General features: G+C 59.3%; 1 protein-coding gene and 1 long non-coding RNA gene across 3 annotated transcripts in view; one reads left to right on the top strand and one right to left on the bottom strand.

Moving 5' to 3' along the window:
* Positions 1 to 5,306: 5,306 nt before the first annotated feature.
* The window catches only part of KCNN3 (potassium calcium-activated channel subfamily N member 3), a 121,991-nt gene continuing 104,436 nt past the window's right edge, over positions 5,307 to 22,861 (bottom strand). The window contains 3 exon segments of the mRNA XM_042924810.1: positions 5,307 to 8,142; positions 11,660 to 11,729; positions 14,210 to 14,337. Coding sequence (XP_042780744.1) covers positions 7,852 to 8,142; positions 11,660 to 11,729; positions 14,210 to 14,337 — 489 coding nt within the window. The 3' untranslated portion in view covers positions 5,307 to 7,851.
* On the top strand, positions 8,042 to 22,105 carry LOC122211582. Of its 2 annotated transcripts, none has more exons than XR_006198719.1 (5): positions 8,042 to 8,121; positions 17,286 to 17,450; positions 18,413 to 18,513; positions 21,423 to 21,616; positions 21,874 to 22,105. It is a non-coding gene; the product is annotated as an uncharacterized LOC122211582 (long non-coding RNA). The 2 variants fall into 2 exon arrangements; XR_006198718.1 differs by lacking the exon at positions 8,042 to 8,121 and adding an exon at positions 8,156 to 8,295.

Below are 22,861 nucleotides of genomic sequence, written 5' to 3'. Positions count from 1 at the left end.
CCGTCGCCCGAGCCGGGCACGGCACGCGTGGACCCCTTCCGACGCGGACGTGTGAAGAAAAGGGGGCACTGGCTTCAGAGACCACAGAGTGAACCGTCACAAAATTACCGAATGTCTGTAACTGCCGGCATGTACGCACTCCCACCGAGGGAAAACAAGAGTCACCAGAACAGAAAAATATTTTCCAAGGGAAAGATGGCTTTCCTCTTCGGTGACCTGAGAGAATTGACCACGGCTCCATTCAACACCTTCAGGCACTTCACTTTTTTTTTTTTTTTTAATATCCTTTACCTTTTTAATAAAAAGTAAAAAACAAAAAAAATACATCAATGTCCTGAATAGAACCTCTCTATGTAAAGGTGTCACTAAACAAATAACATAGGACCAGACAGAATAAATGGGGCTGCAAAGAGCAATAGAACATATTATGAAGCGCTTATGCGTGTCTATGTATATTGTATGTGAATGTGCAGGTGCCTGTGTGCACCTATGTGTGTATAAATATGTAAATATTTGCCTACATACGTCACACACACACATATTTATACTGACCTCTTGAGATCGAAGTCCAAGGCACTTTTTACAATGAACAGGTTAAAGCCATTAATTCAGAACACGACCGTTTCTGGGTACATATCGATTTGTGGCTCCCACATCGCAAGTCTCGTTTTCCGTTGCTCACCTCGGAGTGTCTCCGGTGGGTGTCATGACTGAGAGACCGGGAGTGTCTCTAGGCGATTAAACCAACTCCCCTTGCTAGTTCTCTCGGGGGAGGCGAGCGCCCACTGATGGGCGTCGCGGAAGTCACACAGCCCTCTCGCTCTGTCCCGCCTGAGCAGGGCCGGGCCACCCTCCCGCCGGCCCCGCTGGCACAGGCTAAAACCAGAAACCCGGAAGGGGCCTCGAGGTGGCTCTAGGCTACAAAGCAAGTTTTAGAGGAATTAGACTGGGAGAAGACCGCCCGTTTTGTACACGTTATATGACCTCGAGTGGAACTGTTTTTGTCCTCGTGATCGTACGGGACTTGACCTCATCGGGTGATTCTGTAAAGGAGGGTCAAAGAACAAATGGTTTAATTCTCCAGCTACCGCTTAACGTGCACACGGACCACTTGGGGATCTTGTGAAAACGCCAAGTTTCATTAAGTGGGGGGGGGGGGGGGGGGGGGGGGGGCGAGAGTCTGCATTTCTAAGTTCCCAGGGGCTGCTGGTGCGTCTGTGGGCCACACTGTGCGTCCAGCCACAAACCCGAATTCCTGGCAAGGTCTGCTCTCCCCAAATCGAGAGTTTGCATTTGGTTTTCTTGCTCTAGACCGAAGAGTAACTTTGAGGGGTAAACAAGAATGCACCTGCTCTCTATGAACGTAAAAGTCTTAGTCTGAGAGGCTTTGGAAGAAACAGCCAAAAAAGACAGTTCTGTTTAGCAGCAGAAAAGCAGTGAGGGACAGATCAACTACCACCAGCACATTCATCGGTTAATTGTAAAATTGAGAACTAATTTCCTTTACCCAGTGCTAAACACAGGCGTCCTGCAGTCTGACGGAGCCCAGCCTCACGTGTAACGGAGGGCAGCGCGGACACCGAGAGAGTTTCCTTCACTAAAGACAAAGCGCGAGCAGCCTGAAGCTGGCCGTTTGGAGACTTCTCTTTCAGACGGCCCGAGTCACTGACGCCTGGGCCTTCTACACGCGAGCTTGAGAGGGCCCCACCCTGCCCCAGAGAAAGCCTGTTGCCCTGCACTCTGAGCAAGTCTGCGAGAACTTCCGGTCTGGGGAGAAAGGAGACACGGTCCCGGGGGTCCTGGGGCTCCTCGCTTGGCACCTGTGCGGTGTTAGCCCGAAGTGAGGAAAACGAGAGAGGGGCCTCCTGGGGGAGGCCCACGGATTCTAGAAAACCTTTGTTCTGTAACCAAACACATCCTGTTTTCATCTGGAAATAGTCCCTCCGTCATTCAGAGGAGGGAAGTGAGAAATTCTACATGTGTCTCAGCTATTCAGACGGTGGGGGGGGGGGGGGGCGCGGAATTCGTGAGTTGCATAAGGAGAGAACTTCCCCCAATTCTGCCAGTGAAGACAGCGTCGGTTGAGGCTCCCTTCCTCTCAGCTACACTGGCAGGAAGGGAGCCCGGCTCTGCTGGGTCCAGCCGTTCACTGCTTCCTCCCTCCCTCTGGGCCAAGCCCCGTGTGGGGGTAAACACGGGGAGCCCCTGCTTCCTCCAGGGGCTCGCGCCTGCACGCTGGGTCTCACTGGGCCTCACTGGGTCTCACTGGGTCTCACTGGGCCTCACTGGGCCTCACTGGGTCTCACTGGGCCTCACTGGGCCTCACTGGGCCTCACTGGGCCTCACTGGGTCTCACTGGGCCTCACTGGGTCTCACTGGGTCTCACTGCACCTGCGGAAGTGAAGCTCCAGGTCTGGTCTGACGCTGACACAGATAAGCTCACAGCGCCTAGATTTCGAGCCTTGTGTCACAGGAGCACAGGACTCTTCCTGGACCCGATTCTGACGTCCCTGAAGGCAAAGCCGGGTGGCCGAGTTTGAGACCCCTATCGTTTACGTATTTATGTAGCAGGGTCTTTGCGTTTACACAGAAAGAACCTGAGCATTTTTCGAACTGGCCGGGCACAGCTACCAGGGGGGTCATGGCTTTTAAAATCTCATCTGCAATGGCTTGATAGAATTTAGGGTAGAATTTTTCCTCTAAGCTTGGAACAGGGTTCTTTTGTCTCCAGTGGGCAGGTCTTGGAGAATCAGACTGTGACGGCTCTGTGGGTCCGGGTCGGCAGGGGTCGTTAACAGTGATGTGCACTCAGAAACAGGTGTTGGGAGAGCGGGCGACGCGCAGGCCGCCAAGGACTAGTTTGATACAAAATGTGAATTGAAAGTTACAATATATTTTATAATATAGCAATATATTTCATATTTAAAATAAACTTATGCTTTCTCCTATCATTAAAAAATAGCAAGCAGTACAGAGGCAAGATGCAAATTCATACTGAAGGTCACGTGATTCTGAACACAAACGCTCCGCTTTCTAAGTCGGCCACGAACGTGTTCCCTCCGCTAAATCCTGCCGCTCTCTCGTCTCCTCTTCTGTTCGCTGCACAACGCGGAGTCTGGGACCGGAGTGAGTAGTGGCGCCATTAAAACCTCTGACGAAGGTGGCTGGGTCCTGGCTGGGACTGTTCGACACGGCCGGAGGCTGTCCTTCCTCTGGGAACACGGCTGCTCCCGTCACAGTCATACTGGATTTGTCACTGATTTTTTTTTTTTTTTTTGGCTATAAATTCAGCATTTCTTTGGGATCCTAACTACGGGTTGGTGTTAAATTTTGTGCTTTTCCTCCATCAGCTTGATTGGTCACGACACTTCTTTAGTTTCAACACACGGTCCGGCCCAAATGCGGCTTCCAGAATGCGCTTCTCAGGCACGTAAACAACCGTCACTCGACAGTTGGCACCTGGGCGTGGAGGTCAGACGTTGGAGCTTCGAGGACGGTTTTGTTCAGAAGGACTCCAGCCCATGCGGGGCGTTTCCAGGGATAGTCACAGCGCCTCTCCTCTCTCTGTGCGCTCACACTGCCCTGCGCGGAGTGCCGTTTCCACCTATCTCGGCAAAAACCCTACGTGTCAGCCGTCTGACGGGAACTTAACGTTAACTTCCACCCGTGCAGCCCAGGCGAAGCACACTCGCCTCTACTAGCCGGCCGGGGGCTGGCGGTCCAGCCGGGCCCCTGGGACGCCCTCGCCCGGCGCCATCGATGGCCCCAATCTCACTCGGGGTTTCCTTTGGTGGCAGCAGAGAAGGAAGGGACGATGTCTAGGGCATCACTGCGCCAGCCGCCACGCTGGAGGCCACCGGACGGCCGCGTGAGGTGCGGGGGCAGCGTCGTCGAGTTCCTGGGGCGGCATCATGGCCACCGGCCAGCCTGACTCCGCTTCGGAGCCACTGTTGGGGAAGCGGGATGAGTGCCCGGGAGTGGGGACGCACGCCGGGATTTAAAGCAGTAACTTACGGGTGGTGCAAGGACTTCCCGGAATCTTGGCTGCGACGCCTGTGGTCTGGGGTGAAACACTGGTCCTGGGTGGGGGAGGAGCCGGGGCCCGTGTGGCAGTCCCGGGTCCCTCCTGCTGATTTCCCTTCCCAGGTGAGGTGTCCTCATTGCTTTCTGGTGACTCTCGTGTACATTCACACGCAACTCCCAAGCGTGGGCTCGACGGGACCCGGCGTGGCTGCTGCTGAAGGCCAGCGCGACTCTGTCGTAAAATCTACGGAGTACTTTGTACTTAGGGGAGCTACCTATCGGCTTCCCTTTAAGCACAGAGAAACCGAGGTGTGAGGTGGTGACATTAATTGGCCAAAGGCATGGGTCCAGCATTGGAACTTCATTACTCCGATTCTGTATCTCTAGCTTTCTTCCTGTTCCTCTCCTTCATCCACGTGGAAATCACTGGAACTCTGAGGGGGGATTCCTCAAATGTATCAGAATCATTATTTCTTCAACGCTGTTCCTTCTTGGCCTTTAAGCGGCAGCTGTCCTGGCTCACTCGAGACTGGCTGGCGAGGGCGTCCTCTGTGCCTAATTTATGAAGTCGCCGCTACGTGCCCGGCACCCGCTGAGGCTGGAAGGTAGCCACGACCTAGGGCCTCACCCCCCTCGTTCTCTCGAGTGGCGTTAAGCATTTTTAGAGATATCACGTCATGACGTTGCACGTCGTGAGGATGGTAAGAGCAGTTCAGACACTTTATGACAATTTATTGATGTCGTGGCCTTCGATCCAAAAGGGGCAGGTTTTTATTGGGACTTCAGTCTAAGGAGGAGCGAGCCCCGAGTCTGGTTGAATTTGCCAACTGACGCCACGTCCCGAAATTCCACAGAGACCAGCAGTCTTAGAGTATCACAGTCCATCCCTGACTTTACAGCACATGAGGCTACAATATGGCTTAAGTGACGGGGGGGTGGCTCTGGAGTTTTAATTCAAGTGTCTGGATATTTTAGGGACTCGTAGGTATCTTATCTGGCACTGAGTTATCAGAAAAGGTATAGGAGGGCTCTGCCATTGGGTCGGCCTTCCGCGAGTGGGCAGAACTCAGTTCAGCATTAGAGTGAGGTCATTGTGAGTGAGAGTTTTACGTTAGTTCACACAGCCGATTCTCCAGCAGACAATTAAATCTCCACCGCCACCAGACTCGGAACGAGGGAACGAGAAGGCACAGCAATCACCCGCTACCTGGTCCCATCTGTCTGTGACGCTGAGGCACAGCGGGATTAGCCACAACGCAGGCTACGGGGAGGAAACCGGGGGGGGGGGGGGACTACACTTTGGATGATCAATACTGAGGTCATCAAGGTCGATTGCACTCGCAGGAGAGCGGATGACTTCCCCACATGAAGCTGAGGGGCTCCGTCAGGGATGTGCCCTCCCGTTTACGGTCACAAGATTGGCAAAGACTGGATCACTTTGAAGACTGGGCACGGTGCCGAGGAAGAAAACTCCACACAGCTACTGCACTGCCGTGAGCTCAAGTCCTGCCGCAGACGCCCCTGGGTTTCCGGGGGGCCGGTGGCCTCCGCTTCCGGAGAAGACTCCAGCCCCTCTTTACCAGTGTCGCCAGCTTGGTCTTCGGCGTTCATTTCGGCGCACCGCGTCAGTGAGGGGTTGAAGAATTACCCGCAGACCTCGATGGCTCAACGGTGGCCTGTGCAGGGGGGTGGCAGTGGAATCTTGCGTGCCATTTATCTGAAATTAAGACTAACCCCCTGTGAGCGGGAACGTGCCCACACACGTCATGGGTCACAGCGGAATGGAAAGGGCGAGCAGGAGGTAACGGGCGGGGACCGTCGGTCCGCGACCGGAGACCGGACGCGGTCTCCGCCTTGTGAGTGGAATTGACGCCGTAAAGAAACCGCATGGTTATCTCATCTGCCTCCACATCCGTTTATATGCTCGGCTGCACTGCCACTGAGAACAGGAGCACCATTCTTGGGACACGAAAAAGGAGGGTGATCTGTCAGATGACTGACAGTTAAAAGAACAAGTAGAAAAAGAAAGAGCCAACAGCAGGGGCGGCAGGTGTGATACGCAAAACACCCAACGGACGTGTTCTCCGGTTACCACGAGGAGAACAAGCCCGCTTAGGGAAAATGGCAGCAACAGAAAGAGAGAAAAGGGGAAGGTTAGCAAGACGCCCGATCTTGCCCGGTGCCAGGGTCACCCGCCTCCTGCCATCTAGTGACTCCCTTGTCCCTAGAAGGCCCGGCCCAGCTGATGTCAGGACGTCAGAGACGTGACGATGTCCTGCGCAAAGGGAGGCCGACCGTTTGCAAATGACACCCTTCCCTGAACAGACGGGATACCGCGAACGGTGTCGTTCGCCGCCCCGCAGCCGAAGTCGAGGACCTCACGACGGGAGCGGTGACGGGGCACGTGACGGCTGCGTCACAGCACACGGGTGGTGGCCAGACACAGAGTAGTAAGGGACCGCGTCCACGCGCCTCGCCTCCCAGCGCCTGTCACGACACTGGGTCTTCACGCTTCTCAAGTTTCTTGGAGTTTGAGACACATTCGAGTAGTTTTCGCACCAAGATCACCGTGGCGCAGAACAGGCTGCTGACAAGCCCGCGTCATCTGTCCCGGCCCACAGGGCTCCCTGAGGGTCCCGTTATTCTCAGAATCTTTCGCTTTGAGGCGGTCTCAGGCCAGGTAGAAGGGACCACGGCCCCCCCCCTCCACTTCTTCCAGCTTGGTGGCCCCCAGGTAGGGACTTGGGCCCCTTTGCGCTCCTAACACCTGGGGCTGGAGCCCTGCAGCTGCGTGAACGCAGCCGAGCAAAGCCCCGGACGTGCTGGTCCTCACTCAGGTGTCACTGGGCTGCACCTGCTGGCGCGTGCGTGCGCCCACGTGCAGGGACCCCGTGCCCTGCCCTCATGTGCTCCATGGGAACACGGCTGGCTCAGATATACGGAGGAAACTCTGTGGGGCTGTTATTTCTAGAAGACTGCTCATCCCTCCGGAATGCCAACAAGTCTGGCTGGGCGTTCATCTCTAGCCAAGCAAGCGGGGTGCGCCCCCAGGGGGAGGTGCCCTCTCTAGCCTGCGTCTTTAGGGAAGCTGAGAATATGCCCGACACTAGCAAACCCCCTGAGCTGAAAGCACCCACATTCAGATTCAAGCCAACTCCACGTGCATTACAGAGCGCCTACCGTGTGCACAGTAAGGTACCGGGTCCCTTTCTAGTGGGTCAAGTTCAAACGAGAAAAGACCTGGGTTGAATGTGGGGTGTGTGTGTGCACAGATGTGCAAACACACAGGTTTATATGGGTATTAATATTGGATGGAAAATCTGGCTTTTTACTTTTTTTTTTTGGTCTAAATTGGGTTTTATGACTCCGGCATGAGAGGAGACAGCGCCTGTTTTGGCCGGTGTCATCCAGAGGCAAGGAGAGGGGTGTGCCCAGGAACCCGGTGAGGAGCCCACGCCCAAGCCTGACACCGCCCCCGGGGGACCCTCCTCTGGGCTCCTTCCCCGTTGGCCCCTTCCGTGCACCTGTCTGCCCCCCCACCCCCCGCTCCCGCGCGAGACCGGAGATCGCGCGTGGATTTCTGTTCTGCGCCACCGCTTCCTGTCCCCCCGTCTTCCCGCTCCCAAGTGGAGGCACCTAAACAGAGATTAGATTTCCGGTTTCGAGGCGTATCCAACCAAGCACGCCGAACGAACGGGAGCTACTTAATTAGCCGGTCTCTCTTCTTTGCGCTCCCTGGTCCGATCGTTCCTTGATGGCGCAGTGACCAGGACAGAGTCGATTTGCATCTTAAGACCTATGGGTTCCGCTTCCGGAGCGGGCGTTCATTTAGCAGCTGCTGGAGCTCGTGTACGGGGTCGGGAAGGAGGCGGAGCTGACCCCGAGGGGGCTGTCGGAGGGCGGGGGCGTGTGCGGGGTGCCCGCCGCGCCCACCCGGGCCTCGGCGAGGGCAGACAGGAGCTGCTGCTGCTGGCGGAGCGCGTCGGCGATGAGGAGGGGCAGGGAGCTGAAGCCGGCCGCCAGGTGCTCCAGCTTGGACTCCAGGCTGGCGATCTGCTTCTCCAGGTCTTCGCTGCGGTCGTTGAGCTCCGTGATCAGGTCGTACATGACGTTCTGCATCTGGACGGAGAGACGGGCACGGGTCGGCACGGGTCGGCCGGCCCCGGGGCTGCGGCAGAACCGACGCTCCCAGGTCGCGCGGGGGCAACGCCCGCACCAGCGCGTCGGGTCCGGCCGACCACGGACAAGGGCTTACCTTCCGGGGACCTGGAGGTGTGGGCGCGCCGAGTACCGACGCGCCGCGTGGGAACGGCGACGGCCCGTTAGGAAATGCGTTTAATGGGGAAAGAGCTACTGTTTCTCAGAGCGGGGAGTCTCCGGACCGTCTTCGGGCCCTCGCTGACCCGACGGCTCCGCTCAGAGGCTGCGGGAGCCTGACGGTCAAAGACAGGGCAGCGGGCGGGGCCGCGGTCCAAGCACGCGTCTGGAGCCGGGCGGCAGGCCCTGGGCCCCTCTGAACGGTGGGCTCCTTATCGAGCAGGAGTTAATAATAACTGCACGTGGCCCCGGCACCTTGGCCCCCGGCTGCTCCCAGCACCGCGGCCCGCAGAGTGGTGGGTGTCGGTGAGGGACCTAACCCCTCCCCGGGTGGCCCGCGGCCACGCGGAGTTCCTCATGCGGTCGCAGCCCCTCCCCTGCCCGGGCAGTGGGGAGGGGTGCCGCCTCGTCCGGCCCCCCCTCCCACCCCCAAGGGCCGGCTGAGGCTTTGTCCATCTGCCACGGTTCAAAGTCCGCCTCCGTCCTGTCCTGTCTCCTTTACTCGCGATCGGGCCCCCCCAGGAAGCCTCCCGCCTCACTGCCGTCTCCCGGAGCCCGTCGACCTGCCCTGTGTCCCGCGCCCGCTTCGCGGCGCAGCCCCGCCCCACGCCCGCTCCAGGTCCTGCCCACCTGCTCCCGTCCCCTTTCGTACCACCTTCTGTGGCCCTAGCCCACTTCTTACCCCTGAGTGTCTGTCCTTGTCTGCGTCACCCACTGTGTCACCCACTGGGAGGGGGACTCCTTCAGGGCAGGGACCCTTCCTTGGTGGGCTCCCTGATGTGTCTCAAGGGCCTAAAACAGACCCTGGCACGTGGGAGAAGCTCCACGAACAGTCGTGGACGGGGTGGGGGGTGGATGTCCGGGGCACGTGGTGGGGGACACAGTTCACAGCAGATTATCCCCGCGTACCTAGAAGTTTCCTCAGCGTTTACCACCGAGACCTGAGTGGAAGCAAGGGAAGAAGACCGCGAGGGCTCCAGCCCCGGGGCTGCCTGTGAACGAACCCCGAAGGAGGCCGTGGGAACAGGGGCAAAGAGGGGAGCCCCGAGGGAGCTGAAAATCAAGTGAAACTCAAGAGCCATCAAATAAGCTTGCTTCTCAGAGGGAAGTCGTAAGACGGTCAGAGCAGAGCTAACAAACGGGGCTCGGGCCGGGCCACCCTTTCCCTCCTGCGTCAGGCGTGTGCCAGAGACCCCGTGTCCCCCAGGAGCCCCACCGCGCCCTCCAGCTGCCTGACCACAGACCTGGGTGCCGCCGCCCCAGCACAAAGTCCCACCCGGCCCGCCTACCCCCTCCAGTCCAGCCCATCATTGCACCCGAACCACGTGGCCCCCAGCCTGAGCCACGGTCATGCCCCACGGTCATGCCCCGACGTCCCGACATCTCCCTCATCAGGCCACTTTCTGATCATAATGTGGCTTCCTGAGTGGGCCTGTCACACACTCCTCTCTGAGACAGCGACATTTCTTAGTAAATTAACAAGTGACAGGGGCGTCTGGATGGCTCTGTCGGTTAAGTGTTTCACTCTTGATCTCGGCTCAGGTCATGATCTCAGTTTTGGGAGCTGGAGCCCCACGTCGGGCTCTGCGCTGACAGTGAGGAGTCTGCTTGGGATTCTCTCTCTGCCCCTCCCTCCCTCTGCCCCTCTCTGCCCCTCTGCCCCTCTCTGCCCCTCTCTGCCCCTCTGCCCCTCTCTGCCCCTCTGCCCCTCTCTCACACACACACACTCTCTCTCTCTCTCTCTCAAAATAAATAAACTTAAAAAATTAAAAAAACAAACAAAACAGAACAAGTGACACCAGGCTTGGGAGTGAGAGCCACAAGAGCCCTCGGCCCCTGTGGCTCCCAGTCCCCATGGTGGCCGTGGCCGAGGGCCAGGTTGGCGGTTGCCCCCAGGCGATGTGGCCCTTGGTCATCTGCCAGTAACGTCCTGATCTCATTCGTCTCAAACTCCAAGTTAGGCCAGCAAGACGCAGAGACCCTGGTGCCTGGGCCACGGGGGCGGGGACCAAGGGAAAAGCAGAGTAATGGCAGGTGGCCAAGTCTGAGGGCCGGAGAGGCGATGGGGAAGGGGACGCTGAGGGTCCCCGGAGGAGCCGGTGCAGAGGTGGGACGAAGGCAGCCCAGCCCGGGAGCCCCCAGAGGAGACGGGACGTCACCAATGAACAATCCAGAACCTCCTGGAGATGCACGCTGTTTCCGGCACGTTCATTTGCCTGCAGGGCCCGATGAGCCTCCTTTGAGTCTCGGCCTCCCCTCTGCGACAGAATGAGAACGGCCTTCTGCAAACCCCGCCGACAGTTCACGAAGCATCCGCACAGACAGCATCTCATCTGATCGCTTGAGCCTCAGACGTTAGCAATTATCCGCACGCGTTGATTGAAGAAAGCGAAGCCAACGAACAAAGACCCAGGTCCTCCGGCCGCCAGCCCATCACGTCCCGAGGCCACGTGCCCCTTTTCTTCATCTCGAGGGGACCAGAGGGCAGGGGTGGGAAGGCGGCCAGCTGAGAGGACGCGGCGCTACGGTGCCCCCGGCTCCGGTGACTGGCTGCTGCTGCCGGGGCCCGGGGTGGGTCTCCTGGGGGGGGGAGGGGGGAGCCAGAGCCCCTCTCTCCCAGCCTCACCCCTGCCCCACGCAGCCCTGCCGAGGCCTCCCTCAGCCCCTCCCCGCACACCGGTCCTTTCAGGTAACTTGTTCCGTCACTGACGGTTTAGCTCCCCGAGGGGCTTCCCTCCCCGGGCCTGCCCCTCCCTGGGCCCGGCTCCCGGAGACGCGGCGGGCGGCCTTCAACCAGCGCGGGCGTGAAGGTCGGCCGGTCTGCTGTTCCCAGGGGGACATCCGCCACTGTGTCTGCCAGGCGACGGGTGGGGCCGGAGACCTTGCTGCTCGCGGGAGGACCTCTTGGGTGACGCTGTCGGGCCCTTCCCGCGTGGCGCTGGGCGGGTCCCCGGCAGCTTCATGCTGGTCGTGAGCGGTCCGCCTCTTGAGAAATAAAGAGACCCCCTCGCCCCCCGTCTGGGGCCAGAAAGGCTGGTCTGGGGGGATTCGAGGAGGCAGGAAAACGAATTCCCGGTCGTAGCCGTGTGACCTGGCGCGTGGCCACCGGCGTCTCGGGCGTCCCGTCGGTGTGCGTCGCCCTGGGCCCTGGCCGTGCAGCTGACAGACACGCGGACGTCATCTGCGGTCCGGTCCCCTGCCGTCCCCGAGCACCGAGCGGCCGGCTCCCGGCCGGGTCCTCACGGCCGCACCCGGGAACTCTGGCGGCGCGTCACCTCGGAGAGGGCGTCCCCACGTCCCGCCACGTCCCGCCACTCACCTTGGAGAGGTCCACCAGGGTGTTGGCCTGGTCGCTAAGCTTCCTCTGCTCCATCTTGACGCTCCTCAGTCTGCGGGAAAGAGTCACCGACAGCCGTGCTCTCCGAGCGCGCGCGGCACCGAGCTCCCCGTGCGGCCCCCACGTCCACGCCCGTCCCCCTCGTTCTGGACCCGGCGTGGGGACCTCGAGCACGGGTGACAACTGACCAGAGTCGCGGCTGCTCAGGTCCCCGAGAAAGCAAGGTCTGGTCTCCGTGCACGCTGGCCCTCGGTGGCTTCCACCCCCCGGCCACTCTCAGGTCATCTCTGCCCCCCTCTGCCTCCACCCCCCACCCCCACCCCCAGCCTCCAGTGAGAGCGAAAGGCTTCACCCCTGCTCCTCCACTGTGTTTAAAGTACCTCTCTGTGGGCATCCGCGGAGGTGCAGGTGTGTGCGTGTGACCGTGTGTGTGTGACTGTGTGTGTGTGTATGTGAGCGCGTGATGTGGGGGTCCACGGAGGTGCAGGTGTGTGTGTGTGAGTGTGTGTGATGTGTGTGTGAGTGTGTCTGTGTGTGTGTGTCCGTGTGATGTGGGGGTCCGCGGAGGTGCAGGTGTGTGTGTGCGAGTGTGTGTGTGAGTGTCTGTGATGTGTGAGTGAGTGTGTGTGTCCGCGTGATGTGGGGGTCCACGGAGGTGCAGGTGTGTGTGTGCGAGTATGTGTGTGATGTGTGTGTGAGTGTGTGTCCGCGTGATGTGCGGGTCCGTGGAGGTGCAGGGGTGTGTGTGTGTGTGTGTGTGTGTGTGTGTGTGTGTGTGATGTGTGTGAGAGTGAGTGTGTGTGTCCACGTGATGTGGGGGTCCGTGGAGGTGCAGGTGTGTGTGTGCAAGTGTGTGTGATGTGCATGTGACTGTGTGCGTGCGACTGTGTGTGAGTGTGTGTGTCGTGTGATGTGCGGGTCCACGGAGGTGCAGGTGTGTGTGTGTGTGTGTCCGCGTGATGTGGGGGTCCGTGGAGGTGCAGGTATGTGACAGTGAGTGAGTGTGTGTGTGTGTGTGTGTGTGTGTGAGTGTGTGTGTCCACGTGATGTGGGGGTCCGTGGAGGTGTAGGTGTGTGTGTGCGTGTGTGATGTGCGTGTGACTGTGTGTGTCCGTGTGATGTGCAGGTCTGTGGAGGTGCAGGTGTGTGTGTGAGTGTGTGCGAGTGTGTGTGATGTGTGTGTGTGTGATGTGTGTGAGAGTGTGTGTGTCCGTGTGATGTGCGGGTCCGCGGAGGTGCAGGGGTGTGTGTGAGTGTGTGTGAGTGTGTGTGTCGCGTGATGTGCGGGTCTGTGGAGGTGCAGGTATGTGTGTGAGAGTGTGTGTGTGAGCGCGTGATGGGGTCCGCGGAGGTGCAGGTGTGTGTGCGAGTGTGTGTGATGTGCGTGTGACTGTGTGTGAGTGTGTGTGCCTGCGTGATGTGGGGGTCCGTGGAGGCACAGGTGTGTGTGTGAGAGTGAGAGAGTGAGTGTGCGAGTGTGAGCATGTGTGAGAGTGTGTGTGTCCGCGTGATGTGGGGGTCCATGGAGGTGTAGGTGTGTGTGTACTAGTGTGTGTGATGTGCGTGTGACTGTGTGTGTGTGTGTGTGTCCGTGTGATGTGCGGGTCTGCGGAAGTGCAGGTGTGTGTGAGTGTGTGTGTCCGCGTGATGTGCGGGTCCGCGGAGGTGCAGGTGTGTGTGTGAGTGTGTGTGTGTGTGTGTGTGGTGTGTGTGTGTGTTCGCGTGGTGTGCGGGTCCGTGGAGGTGCAGGTGTGTGTGTGCGAGTGAGTGTGCGAGTGTGTGTGAGAGTGAGTGTGAGTGTGTGTGTCCGTGTGATGTGCGGGTCTGCGGAGGTGCAGGTGTGTGTGTGTGTGTGTCCGCGTGATGTGTGGGTCCGTGGAGGTGCAGGTGTGTGTGAGTGTGTGCGAGTGTGTGTGTCCACGTGATGTGCGGGTCTGCGGAGGTGCTGGTGTGTGTGTGTGTGAGTGTGTGTGTCCGCGTGATGTGGGGGTCCGCGGAGGTGCAGGTGTGTGTGTGATGTGTGTGAAAGTGTGAGTGTGTGTGTCGCGTGGTGTGCGGGTCCGCGGAGGTGCAGGTGTGTGTGTGCGAGTGTGTGTGATGTGCGTGTGACTGTGAGTGTGTGTGTGTGTCCGCGTGATGTGCGGGTCCGCGGAGGTGCAGGTGTGTGTGTGCGAGTGACTGTGCGAGTGTGCGTGAGCGCGTGATGTGCGGGTCTCGGAGGTGCAGGTGTGTGTGTGCGAGTGTGTGTGATGTGCGTGTGACTGTGTGCGTGTGACTGTGTGTGAGTGTGTGTGTCGCGTGATGTGCAGGTCCGCGGAGGTGCAGGTGTGTGTGTGCGAGTGACTGAGTGTGCGTGAGCGCGTGTCCGTGTGAGGTGCGCGCCCGTGGAGCCTCCCCCTCCTTCCCCTTCCGCAGCGCCCCGCCTGGTGCTTGGGGGCTGCGGACGTGACAGGCGCCCCCGGGGCGTGCGGAGCGGGGACCGCGCGGGTCTGCCCCGTGCTTCCCGGTCAGGGGGTCCCGGCACACACTCACTGGTGGATCGCTTGCAGGAACTTTCTCTGGTGCTTCCGGACCTTGGCGTGGTCGATCTTCTTCAGCAGCTTCGTGTGCTTGTAGATCAGCCACGTTTCCCGAAGGACGTTGGCCGCGGCGTTCTTGATCTGAGGAAAAACCGACAAGGCAGGCGGTCGGGTTAGTCTTCCGAGGTTCACGTCGTCTGTTTGCTACTTTGGCCGCCTCTGGGGACCCGGCTCTGCAAAGACCCCTCGCCTTCAGCGACTCGCGCACCCTGACGGAGAGGGTGCCGGTTCACCTCCTGCCACTCCTGTCTGGGACACAGCGGACGAGCCTGCGGTCGAGGGCGTTTCTTGTCTCTCGATTACTTCAGGCCGCCTCTCGACCGCTGCTCCCGGTGCTACATTTAGTCAGGCTGCAGCCCCCCCCCCCCTCCCCCCCGCCCCGGGCCGGGCGGCCCCGGGGGCCCCCGTGGGCAGAGACACGCGGGCCACCGCTCCCGGCTCTGCCTGGGACCTCCGTCTGGGGCACCCGGCACCTCTCTGGGATTCCGAGAGCAAGCGGGTTTCTTAACGGCGGGCGATTCTGAAAGGCCCTCGGAGGAGAGGCAACGTCTTTCCCGCAAACGGAACCAGGGGCCCCGGCAAAGTCCACCGCGTTCTTTCCCAAACGGCCAAAGGCGTTTAGACGGCGGTTCTGCACGTAAGCGCAGCCGGCGTGAGGCTGAAACGATCTCAAGGCGGCGTCTGAAAATCGGCGAAGACGTTCGGGCGTGAGGCCCGCACCGCGTCTCGGCCAAGGCCGGCTCCTTCGGGGCGCTCGGCGCTCCACGCCGTCGGCTGTCGACGTGGAAAGCGCCGATCTGCCCGGCTCCCGACTGAGCAGGGACGCGTCAGTGACATCCAGAGGGCAGGGGACGAGGTTTTAATCCAAACACAGACGTCTTCAGCAATTAGTGGCGAGCAAGGGACACTCCCGCACGGAGCGCCAGCCAAGCGGAGTCTGGAGGGGCCGCCCCCGTTTCCGGGAGCCGCGGGAGCCGGCCCGGTGCACATGGAGCCCCCGGCCAGAGGGACTCTGGGGGAAGCGGAGCGCCCGGGCCCGCTTCTTCGGACGGCCGTCCCGGACGGGATGCTGTCAAGACGCCGAGGCGTGTGCGAGGGCCCGGGAGGCACTGTTCTGCAGGCTGAGAACTTCTGTGTGCGTCTGTTGGGAAAATTTATGACCGAGGCTGGAGCATATTTTTCATTGGTGCTGAAGGGATGTTTTTAAAAGAACAGCTAAGTCTTCTCAGAAATGTCTAAGTGACATAAACACTGCTTTTTTGTTCGGTAAAAATCCACTGGGAAAATGGTTTTAAGTGGCTTAATTGCCTGCTTCTGGCACCTTCCTTCCCCGAGAGGAAGCAGGTGTTGGTGAGCAGGAGCTCACACCGGCGGGCGCCCAGGTGAGCGGCGGGGGGGGGGGGGGGGCGGAGCCCCCTGGACAAGGCAGAGGGCGCACCCCCGCGACTTGCGCGGGGGGAGGCCCATCAGACACGTGCACCCTCCGGTTTGCCCGGGCGCTTAGCCTCCGAGGGAGGCCCCACGGCCAAACAGGAGAAAAACCCTCGCCCTGCGCTTAGGACGATCGGCCGAGCCAGGCTGCACCCTGTCCCCCGTGGGGGCCGGCCGAGCCCCGGAACACCGCCGCGGGCCCTCGACACGTGTGTCGGCGTTGAAGTGGAGCGGACGGGTGAGACCGGAAAGGCTGCGGGCTCATCCTCGTTCCCGAAGTTCCGGGGCGTTTAGGGGAAGATGCTTAATCACCTCGCAGGTGGGAAACATCAGTCCTTACGCTGAGGCTGTTGTGAGGCCCCAAGGAGGCGGCTATGGTGGTGTGGACGGGGTGTCGGGCCCAGGTCCGAGCGCCTCTCGCACCAAGTCATCGGCGGGGGCTAGTGCGACCCCCGTGCGACAGACGAAGGAAGAGACACAGCCCAACACCACGGAGTCATGGGTGGTAAACTGAGTCGTCCCGGATTGAAGTGTCGCCAGACTCTACACGCACAGATGATAGTTACCGTCAGCTCGCCCAGACCCCAGGACGCGGCGTGGGACACAGGGCGTGAGGGCTGGAGTCACACGGCCGGCTGGCGGCACAGCCAGGCCCGAGCAGGACGTGAGGTTCCACGTGGTCTGAGGAAAAGACCGGACCAGACTTCGTCTCCACACAGACAACCCTAGTTCCCGTTTTCCAGGATCACGGGATTGGAAAAGCCTTCGCACCTTTATTGTATTGTTTCTACTCCTCGGGGCCCTCGCTTAAGCCACGTAACAGAGCAGGGGGTCAGGCCCGCGCCTCACTTCAGCCCAGGTCTCGGCCGGACAAGCACAGCACCGCCCGGGCAGCCGAGCACGCGGTCACGCCGTGTGAGCAGGGGCCCCCGGTGCACTCGGGAAGGGGACGTGAAATGTAAGCCTTGGTGCCGGCTCTGAAATTAACTGCCAGCAAAAAGCCTGGCACAAAGCTAAGCGCCTCGATATCTGCGAAAGGAGAACCGGGCTCTTAGCCGCACCGCGCCCTCCCAGGCTGACGGTCAATGCTACTCGACCAGGGCCCCCCCGGTCACCCGGTTGAGCACTGCCGACGCCACCGGGGTGTGAGCGGTCGAGGTCGTGTGCCCCTCCTGGGGTCCGCTGCGCTGCTGGGAAGGGGGGACCGGGGACCCTCTGAGCTCTCCTGGCGGGCAGGGCCGCCAGGAGGGCCGGAAGGTCGCCTGGGGCTGGGGGTGGGGGCGGGAAGGGTCAGGGACCCGAGGAGGACCGGGCAAGGTCGGCCGCCATCAGGGGCCCAGGGCTGGGTAGCGGAGGCCTGCCCGCACGCGGCAGGCTGGCTCCAAACGGACGAACACACAAGCTGGCTGGGAGGCCACACGCGGTCTACCCCAGAGGACGGACTCGGTGACCTACGAGCTTCGGGGCGGCTCTGAGGCCACCGGGCCCTGGGCCAGGAAGGTCTCGCAGAGAGTAGCACAGCTGACGTTTACCCAGCTCACTGTGTGCCAGGCTCTGTGCTAAGCACCTCGTGTTTACACGGTTTCCTTCACCCTCAGGAAAGCCTCGCCGGTGCCTGGAGTTACCGTGTGCTCTTTGGCCGTGCTGCCGAGTGTCCTTCACACAACATGCGATGAGCGCCTGTCCTGGCGGCGAGGACACCGGGGTCCTGCCCTCGAGGGGCACACGATCGTGCCGAGACAGCGCGCGGCTTGTCCTGTCAGGTAGTGAGGGCGGGAGGCAGCACGGGGCAGCGCTCAGAGGGTGACGGCGGTGCTGCGGGTCTGTGTCCAGCACACGGGGAGCCACCGGGCCACAGGGCCCTTCAACGCACAGTGGCTCTGCCTCTGCCCACCCACTGTCCACCCACTGAATGTGAGCTCCCTCCCCGCCCCCACCTCCACCCCCAACCCAAGGAAACGTCACCAAACACACTTGTCTGTTCCCTGAGCTCTTGGCTGCATCACCCGGGCCAGGGGCTTGCTCCCCGCACCCCCCACCCCCCACCAATGCCCGGGCTGCCTGCCGCTCAGCCCCTCAGAGGGTTGTCAGCTGCAGGAGGACAAGGGGACAGCCTCGGACAGGCACCTTTCCTGGCCCCCGTGCCTCCAGCAGCCTCGGGGAGCCCCCAGTGACCCTCCAGGGAAGGAATCGCCAGCCCATTAGCTGCCGGAATGGTCCCCGGTGGGGAGGGTGGTCCACCTGAGGCTGGAGAGGGGACGGGAGAGGAAACAGGGCAGGCCTGGCAGACGCGTTCGAGGAGCTGCCCAGGTTGGATTTAGATGAACAGAGGACATCACGGGTCGGCCCCCTCTTCAGGCACTTGTCGAAGGCCTCTGTCAGCACTGGAGGAGAGGGTCTCGCCCTCCCCACCTGCCAACCCCCTCCCCTCCCTCGTCCTCACCCCCACAGCCTCCCCGCCGGCTTCCTTTCCTCTGTCCACCCGCCCAGTCCTACCCCGAGTCCTTGCCAGGCTTCACGGTCCGCACCCAGGGGCCAGCCTCAGTGCTGGGAAGGCGGCTCGGCCCCTCGGCTGGCAGGAGCGGGGGGCGGGTGGTCCTGTGGTTCCAAGTTAGTCTGAAGCTCCTTGGTCCGAGTGCCAGGGTGGTGGATGGTGCTTAATTCCACAGGGACTTCAGCGTGGCGCTCGGCCTGGGTGCAGGCACACGGGCTTTCTCTCCCGCAGGCCTGGGCCCTAACCGCCGTGCCAGGTGGCCGGTAACTGACTGCTCTGAGAAGCCCACGGGTTATGGCCCGCAGCCCTAGTTAAGGCCCTGCGAGCTGCAGGTAATCCACAGGCCCTTTCTGGGGAGGGTTAGTATTCTCATAACTGGTCAATTGATTACTTGGTAAGGTTTTAAGAGATTAAGACCTGTTATGAGTAAACTTTTGAATTAACCTGCTGGAAGAAAAAGGTTTTTCCAGCAGGATTGTGATAAAACTTTTACATATGCTCATAATGAACAAAGAGTTTTCTTTAGCACCGATCAGTAGATACCGGGGTTACTCAGGGTTTTGAGCGGGGGTGGGGGTGATATGTTCAGAGCTGAGTCTTGGAGCCTAAGGGGACCCACACAGCGCAGGAAGCCCGGGGCCAGAAGGTTCACGAAGCAGGGAGGGCAGCAAGGACCTGTGCCGGTTCTGAGCGTGGTGCGTGGGGTGCCCGGGGGCCAGTGTGCGGGGACAGCCGTGGCCAGATGGAATCCAGGCTCGGGAAGCCCTGTGGGGTCCAGGGCAGAGAGGCAGAGACACTGCTAAGTTTCCAGGCCTGGAGACCAGGGTGGTCAGGAGAAGGAACTAGCCCAGGAAAGATACGGGCTTGGGTTTTTTTTTTTGTTTTTTTTTTTTTTAATTTTTTTTTTAACGTTTATTTATTTTTGAGACAGAGAGAGACAGAGCGTGAACAGGGGAGGGGCAGAGAGAGAGGGAGACACAGAATCTGAAACAGGCTCCAGGCTCCGAGCCATCAGCACAGAGCCCGATGCGGGGCTCGAACTCACGGGCTGCGAGATCATGACCTGAGCCAAAGTGGGCCGCTTAACCGACCAAGCCACCCAGGCGCCCCACGGGCTTGGTTTTGATCTTACTCGTCGACTTCGTGGGGAAATGTATTTAGACAAAGTATCTGTCACAGCAAGGGCAAGGAGACACAGTCCTCAGCCAGTGGCACACGCCGTGGTCCGACGTGGACAGTCCGACGTGCAGACAGGACGCCTCCTGCCCACGGTGCTCCTCAAGCCGTGTGTCCCCGGGGAATGTGCCCAATGAGCAGAGGTGCTCTTTGAGGGTGGGCGGGGACCGCCTGTTACCCACTGTGGTGTCCCCGGAGCACGGAGGGTGGTGGCCCACGGGTGACTGATGACAGGTATGTTCAGTCGCACGGAACAGAGAGACGGGGACTCGTAGCACTGAGTAGGAGGAAAGCTGGCCATCTGGTATCTTTTGCGTGTCTCTGTGTGCATCACACGTATATTGTCTGGCAGCCGAGGGCTCCTGCAGCAAGGTCGCTGTGGGCAGGTCTGATTTTTTTGTTTTTAATTTACATCCAAGTTAGTTAGCATATGGTGCAACGGTGATTTCAGGAGTAGATTCCTTAGTGCCCCTCCCCCATTTAGCCCATCCCCTCTTCCCCAAGCCCTCCCGTAACCCTCAGTTTGTTCTCCGTATTTAAGAGTCTCTTCTGTTTTGTCCCCCTCCCTGTTTTTATATTTGTTTCCCTTCCCTTATGTTCCTCTGTTTTGGCTCTTAAAGTCCTCCTATGAGTGAAGTCCTATGATTTTTGTCTTTCTCTAATTTCACTTAGCTCATTTCACTAATAATAGCCTCCAGTTCCATCCACGTAGCTGCAAACGGCAAGATTTCATTCTTTTTGATTGCCGAGTAATACTCCATTGTGTATATAGACCACATCTTCTTTATCCATTCATCCATCGATGGACATTTGGGCTCTTTCCGTCCTTTGGCTGTTGTCGACAGTGCTGCTGTAAACATGGGGGTTCATGTGTCCCTTCGAAACAGCCCACCTGTATCCCGTGGAGAAATGCCTGGCAGTGCAATTGCTGGGTCGTGGGGTAGTTCTAGTTTTAGTTTTTTGAGGAACCTCCATGCTGTTTTCCAGAGTGGCTGCACCAGTTTGCATTCCCACCAGCAGTCCGCATCCTCACCAACATCTGTTGTTGCCTGAGTTGTTCATGTGAGCCATTCTGACAGGTGTAAGGTGGTATCTCATTGTGGTTTTGATTTGTGTTTCCCTGATGATGAGTGACGTTGAGCATTTTTTCATGTGTCGGTTGGCCGTCTGGATGTTTTCTTTGGAGAAGTCTATTCATGTCTTTTGCCCATTTCTTCACTGGATTATTTGTTTTTCAGGTGTTGAGTTTGATAAGTTCTTTATAGATTTTGGATTCTAACCCTTTATCTGATATGTCGTTTGCAGATATCTTCTCCCATTCTGTCAGTTGCCTTTTAGTTTTGCCGATTGTTTCCTTCGCTGTGCAGAAGCTTTTTATTTTGATAAGGTCCCAGGAGTTCATTTTTGCTTTTGTTTCCCTTTGACTTTTTAAAATATTTATTTTTGAGAGAGAGAGAGACAGAGTGCGAGCAGGGGAGGGGCAGAGAGAAGGAAGACACAGAATCCGAAGCAGGCTCCAGGCTCTGAGCCGTCAACACAGAGCCTGATGCGGGGCCCGAACCCACAAACCACGAAATCATGACCTGAGCCGAAGTCGGACACTTAACTGACTGAGCCACCCAGGCGCCCCGAGAAGGTCTGACTGCACTAAATGCAGGAAGACATTGCCACCAGAGTTGACAAGTTATACAAATGACTGAACAGCCATGGATTCAGGCAAACCAGAAACTGGGTTCCTACCCCGTGCTGCCATTGGCTCCTCCCACCTCTGCGTCTTGCTCTGAGGCTCAGGCAGGTGTCAGAGGAGGGGAGCTGGGCTCTCCGAAAGTGGGTCAAGGTGAGCAGAGGCCAGGGCTGGCCAAGCGCACCTTCCTGCCAAGCAAGGTTTGGAGAAGAGCCTCCGGAAGGCCTGGTCCCTCCAGCTTTGAAAATCCTCGCTCTGAAAGAGGGGCCCCTTCGCTGTGTTTGCTTCTCTGGGAAGAGATTAGACGTTCAAGGGACATTTCAACGGACTTAAGTGTTCTCAGAGAAGCGAGCCACAAATACTTGTTGATTTGGTTTTCAGCCCTACTCTTCAAAAAGTAAGTGGCCTCGAGGAGGATTTACGGAGCGTCTTGGAAGGGAGGAAGCTGGCCACCACAGTCTGCGCTCGCACACTCAGACCGCAGGACGGTCGTTTATTTTCCCGCCGTATGAAGGTGCTGGCTCTCTGAGTAGCCTGAGACAAGGAGCACGGAGCAGACCAGAGGAGACGAGACGGTAAGGAAGCAGCTCCTGAGAAGGGTTCGAGGCCAGCTGTCCTGCCCCTCTCTCGCGCACCGGATCGTTCGTAGGGGAGCCGCCAGGGCGCCTGTGGCCAGGTGCTCCAGTGGCTTAGGTGACCTGCTCAGTCAGCACCCAGCCGGGCCTTGTGTGCACGTGCTGGGGCTGGCATCTGGGAAACCCACTCAGAAACCCGCCGGGAACGGCCCTCAGTGCTGCCGTCTTGAAGGTAAACTGTGTTTTCTCTTGTGCAGTGGACAGTCTGGGCCACGCTGTGCCACGTTCAACCATCCGCATGTCAACGCTAGACTATTTGCCCGGACCCGTTCCTTTCCACATCTGTGGAGGCTCTTTGAAGAATCCGATACATGTAATCAAAGACCAAACAGTCAAACCCCATCAATAGTTCTGCTGAGCATGCAGACGCCTCAGCACCCTCGTGTGCTCCCGCGGCACCCCCAGCACTGGCCGTCCAGTGGCCGGCTGGGTCCCTCACACTTTCACTGCTGCGGCTGTCATCACAGGGTCCTGGGGAAGGCCTGCCACAGCGGCCAGGTCCCCAGCGCAGGCTCTGATGCCCTCTCGGCTCAGGGACAGGACAGCCTCACAAGACATCCTCTTGCTGACCTGTGTCTTGCCTGCAGCTCTAGAGAGTTCTAGAGAGTTCTCCATAAAAGCTGTCGTTAGGAAACGGCTCCCACCTTGCTTGTGTGGCGGTTGTCCGGGAAGGACCCATCTTGTCCCTCCCACGGGGCCCTCCCCTTGCCTGACGATCTGGCAGGCCTTCTGCGGCCGACCCCTCTCCCCATTCCCGCCTCCAGTTTTCCTCCTCCTTAACCGCCAGTGAGGAGATTGCCCAGAAACCCCAGAAGGGGGCTGGATGATGACATTTAGAAACGTGGGCTCTGCTGTGATGATCGTCTTTAATGATTTTGTGGATTTAGAAGTGGATTTAGATACATTTCCAGTATCATTTTTAAGACCCAACTGCCCTTCCTACTGTGAAAACATCTGAGCCTGAACGAAAACGCTGCCTCGTGCTGAGCGGTTAGTTCGGCGCCGCCGGGAGAGGGCGCGGGCGACACCACCGGGTGCCGCAGAGTCAACCGTGCCTGCACCGCGCACCGTGACCCGCTGGGAGACGGGAGCCCCTGTGTGGAGGCCGCGGGCCGGGCTCTGGGCTCCCCCAACCCCCTGTGGAGAGTGTGCCCCGACCTACATCGCAGGACCGTTTGCCTGCGG

Source organism: Panthera leo, chromosome F3 (assembly GCF_018350215.1).
Source record: "Panthera leo isolate Ple1 chromosome F3, P.leo_Ple1_pat1.1, whole genome shotgun sequence".
Taxonomy (NCBI): domain Eukaryota; kingdom Metazoa; phylum Chordata; class Mammalia; order Carnivora; family Felidae; genus Panthera; species Panthera leo.
This window is presented reverse-complemented; position numbering and strand designations above follow the sequence as displayed.